Below are 4,573 nucleotides of genomic sequence, written 5' to 3'. Positions count from 1 at the left end.
GTTCGAGACCTGCCTGGGCACTTGGCGAGAACTCATCTCTACAATAAATCAAAAAATCAGCCGGGCATGGTAGCGCGCGCCTGTAGTTCTGGCTACTTGGAAGGCTGAGGCGGAAGGATTGCCAGAGCCCAGCAGGTCAAGGCTGTGGTGGCCGTCCCGGCCACTGCACTCCAGTCTGAGTGACAGAGTGAGACTCCAACTCAAAAAAAAAAAAAAAAAAAACACATTAGCAGTGAGGTTTGACTGCACATCACTTCCCTTCTGTGGAAAAATAGTATTCTACAAAACTAGTCCCTGATGCCAAAATGGTTAGGGACCACTGGTGGGTAGTATTCCACAGAACCAATATGTTTAAGTCCAATACCTTGCCCATCTCAATCTTCCTTTTAGCTCTAAGAACAGAAAAACCATTACCCACCTTTCAGAAATCTCTTGCTTCAATTGAGGAACTTCACTAAGTGCTGAGTCAGTATCCATGAAACCAAGAAAATCTCGTTTTATATTAAGAGACATCTTCTCCGAACCCTTGCCTGATGTTTCAAGACCCCTTGATATAGGATCCAAATCACCTGGCTGTATCTCTGACCCTTCATCTTCTATAAGACGAACCCGATGACCTGGGGAACTGGGAACGCTATTCCCTTCTTGGTCAGAATTGTTCTTTTGTTTTCCATCTCTCTGGGGCTTACTATTCAGCCCATCATCTCGAAAGCCTTTGGCAAATGGATTGTAATCTATTTTCAGCTGGGTAATCTGAATGTTCTGATAAGCTGTTACTGCAAAGAATTCAGTCTGTGGGAAGGTAAAAGTGTGGACACCAGGGCCATTTAATTGTATCACTTCCATAGCCTTTTCTGCAGGCACCAAATGAAGCCTTGGCAGGTAGCGATGCATAGAATGCAAGATGATATGCCCTTCTTGGTCCAATGTATTGTTGGTAAGTTTGAGTTTATAGAAAGATACTGGTTGATGCATCCAATAATGACCTGTGGAAGGAGATTCTGGGTGAATAAAAACCCTTCCCAAAACATGAGGCTCAGCCTTCCCACTGGGTTCCCACCAACGACCATTCCACTTATACCGATGGTTATCCACAGGAGATATATCCATGACGAGAATGTATTTCAAATTTGAATCTAAACCTGTTATCCAATAACGACAGTAAGGAAACATGCGTCTTCCTTGTTTGGTCAGAATCATCTCTGTGCTTCGATGATAGAACTCATTCCACATACTATTGTTATCAAGAGTAACAGTGATTCCTCCGACAGTACAATCAGCTGGAAGGCAAATCTTCCCTTTAGATTTCCCTGGTGATGACACACTACTAGCCAAAGCACAGGCATCCCGATTGGTAACCAAAATTCCTTGATCAGTTTTGCCATTTCCTGGCTGTTTAAGGATGACAAAGAAGGTAGGTGCTGTTCCTGCTACTGTCCCACCATCTTGATTAGCCAATATAATCTGCTGTTTTTCCTCCATGATTTCAGTGGGAAACTCAGTAGTAACACAACTGTTGTCACCACATAGTCACAATGGCTTTCCCATCCTGAAAAACAAGCAAAGCAAAAAAAGAAAAAAAAAAAAAAAAACTCTTTAGAAAGGTGAATGTTTATTTCATGAACAAAAATACAAGAACAATTGTCATCCCCGAAATATTTCAGTTGTTCTAAAACTTTGCTTCATTCTTCTTTCAATCACTGTTAGATGACAGATATTCCAGAGTATCAGATACTGGATTATGTCACACATGTTTAAAGTTTCTTAATAAAGCCAAAGAAATTACCTTTTAGATTATATGTACATATTTGCTTCACAGAGACAGATAGATTAGAGATTCCACGGTATCTAATCATTCTTTTAAAGTTTATTTTAATCTAATTAGCTAAATTACTTATATCCTACACTCTAACAACTCACTATAAATACCATATCTCACAAAGCAGCAAAAGTGTATATTAATTTCAAATAAATTATTTAAAAGTATACAAACTATCTGGGCTCAGTGGCTCAGCCTGTAATCCCACGCCTTTGGGAGGCTGAGGTGAGTGGATTGCCTGAGCCCGCGGGTTCAAGACCCGCCTGGGCAGGCGAGACCTCATCTCTACCATAAGTCAAAAAATGAGCCAGGCGTGGTAGCGCGTGACTGTAGTTCCAGCTACTCGGAAGGCTGAGGCGGAAGGATCACCGGAGCCCAGCAGGTCGAGGCTGTGGTGGCTGGGAGCGGCCACTGCACTCCAGTCTGGGTGACAGTGAGAATCAAAGTATACAGACTTAAGGGGATAAACTGAAAAGATATAAATTTGTAAAGGATCCCAACAGTATGAATTAATTTGCCAGAAGATTGCTTTACATAGCAAGTTATCCTGGAATGAGTGAAAAAACTACTAATAATAAATAAATTTCCATTTTCTTTTCTTTTCTTTTTTTCTTTTTTTTTTTTTTTTGAGTTGGAGTCTCACTCTGTCACCCAGACTGGAGTGCAATGGCCGCTCCTGGCCACCGCAGCCTCGACCTGCTGGGCTCCGGCGATCCTTCCACCTCAGCCTTCCAAGTAGCTGGAATTACAGGCATGCGCTACCACACCCAGCTGATTTTTTGATTTATTGTAGAGATGAGGTCTTGCTGCCCAGGCAGGTCTCAAACCCGCGGGCTCAGGCAATCCACTCACCTCAGCCTCCCAAAGGCGCAGGATTACAGCCTGAGCCACCGAGCCCGGCTTAAATTTCCATTTTCATTCCAAAAGCTAATTGTATAAAATTAGCTCTTCATATGGTCATGATATGGTTTTATAAGTAAGTAAAAAACTATCTCAATTTGTTACTGCATACATTTAAAGAAGTTGTGAGCCAGGCTCGGTGGCTCAGCCTGTAATCCCAGCACTTTGGGAGGCCAAGGTGAGTGAACTGCCTGAGCCCGCGGGTTCGAGACCCGCCTGGGCAACTTGACAAAACCTCATCTCTAAAATAAATTAAAAAAAAAAAAAATTAGCCGGCCGTGGTAGCGCACATCTGTAGTTCCAGCTACTTGGAAGGCTGAGGTGGAAGGATCGCCAGAGCCCAGCAGGTGCAGTGCCGGGAGCGGCCACTGCACTCCAGTCTGGGTGACAGAGTAAGACTCCAACTCAAAAATAAATAAATAAATAAGTTGTGACAAATCACTGGAACTTACTGGACCTTATATTGAAAAATATTCCGGATGGACCTAACATTTAATTGTTTTATCCTTAAATAAATCCTAAGAAAAGCTTTTTGATAAGATACAAAACCTAAAACCATGACAAAAACATTTTTCATAAGTTCAACATTATGTAATTAAATCTAGCAAAAACCATTTAAGAAAATCAAAAAGCAGCCGGGGCTCGGTGCTCAGCCTGTAATCCCACGCTTTGGGAGGCTGAGGTGAGTGGATTGCCTGAGCCCGCAGGTTCGAGACCCGCCTGGGAAACCTCATCTCTACAATAAATCAAAAAATTAGGCAGTCATGGTAACATGCGCCTGTAGTTCCAGCTGCTTGGAAGGCTGAGGCGGAAGGATCGCTGGAGCCCAGCAGGTCAAGGTTGCAGTAGCCAGGAGTGTGCCACTGCCCTCCAGCCTGGGCGACAGAGTGAGACTCCAACTCAAAAAAAAAAAAAAAAAAAAAAAGAACAGAAAATCAAAAAGCAAATGACTAACTAGGAAAAGATATTTTCAACTAATTATCATACAGAATTCATTTCCAGGATATAAAAAAGGTTCCTACGAATCAACAAAACCAAATACCTAATCAAAAAATGGGGATAGTAAGTACAAATGGCTGTGAAAATATATACTGTTTCAGAATAAGAGAAATGCAAATTAAAACCATCTTGAGATACTATTTTTTACTGGTAAAAATCAAAGTTTGGTAGAGGTGCTGGAAGAGTGGGTCAACCAGCATTCTCCCCTAACCAGTTGCTAGGAATATAAAATAACAGAATCTCTATGACACAGAGCAACTTGAAAATATTAGAAGTACAAATGTATATACCATCCTATGACACAGCAGGTTTCCAGGACTTTATCTCAAATATATACTCACCTGTGATAAAAATGACATGCTAGATTATCTCCTGCATTCCCATTTAGAACAGCAAAAGACTGGGTATAGAGGGTGCTGGAGGAAACCAGTTATACAAATGACAAGACATTCAGAGTAGAATAATATGCAGCCATAAAAGAGAATGTATAAACTTTATGGATGCATACAAAAATTATCTCTAAGATATACTGACCCTTTGCACTCACATGTGCCCTCTGGGGGTATCATAAATCTAGCAAACCATTCTGATGTCCCCTCTCAGGAGACAAAGAGATTGCTGATGCTTATACACGACAAACTAACGCAAGCGCAAATTTGTCAAAAATGTATGTTTCCGTGAAATTTTCCATTCAAATTGCACAAAAAAAGCAAATAAAGAAATGGAATAAGCCGGGCTCAGTGGCTCAGCCTGTAATCCCGCGCTTTGGGAGGCTGAGGTGAGTGGATTGCCTGAGCTCGTGGGTTCGAGACCCGCCTGGGCAAGTTGGCGAGACCTCATCTCTACATAAAATTT

At 41.8% G+C, this 4,573-nt stretch overlaps 1 protein-coding gene across 2 annotated transcripts in view; it reads right to left on the bottom strand.

The window, feature by feature from the left end:
- MGA (MGA, MAX dimerization protein) overlaps positions 1 to 4,573 on the bottom strand; it is a 107,329-nt gene that overhangs the window by 94,396 nt on the left and 8,360 nt on the right. For both annotated transcript variants that reach the window (XM_008048432.2, XM_008048426.2), the window contains exon 2: positions 419 to 1,549. In XM_008048432.2, coding sequence (XP_008046623.1) covers positions 419 to 1,482 — 1,064 coding nt within the window. In that variant the 5' untranslated portion in view covers positions 1,483 to 1,549. The remainder of the gene's footprint in view (positions 1 to 418; positions 1,550 to 4,573) is intronic.

Source organism: Carlito syrichta, unplaced genomic scaffold (genome assembly GCF_000164805.1).
Source record: "Carlito syrichta isolate Samal-C Ts95f unplaced genomic scaffold, Tarsius_syrichta-2.0.1 Scaffold47086, whole genome shotgun sequence".
Lineage (NCBI taxonomy): Eukaryota > Metazoa > Chordata > Mammalia > Primates > Tarsiidae > Carlito > Carlito syrichta.
The sequence above is the reverse complement of the archived record's forward strand: the minus strand, read 5'-3'. Positions and strand labels throughout refer to the sequence as shown.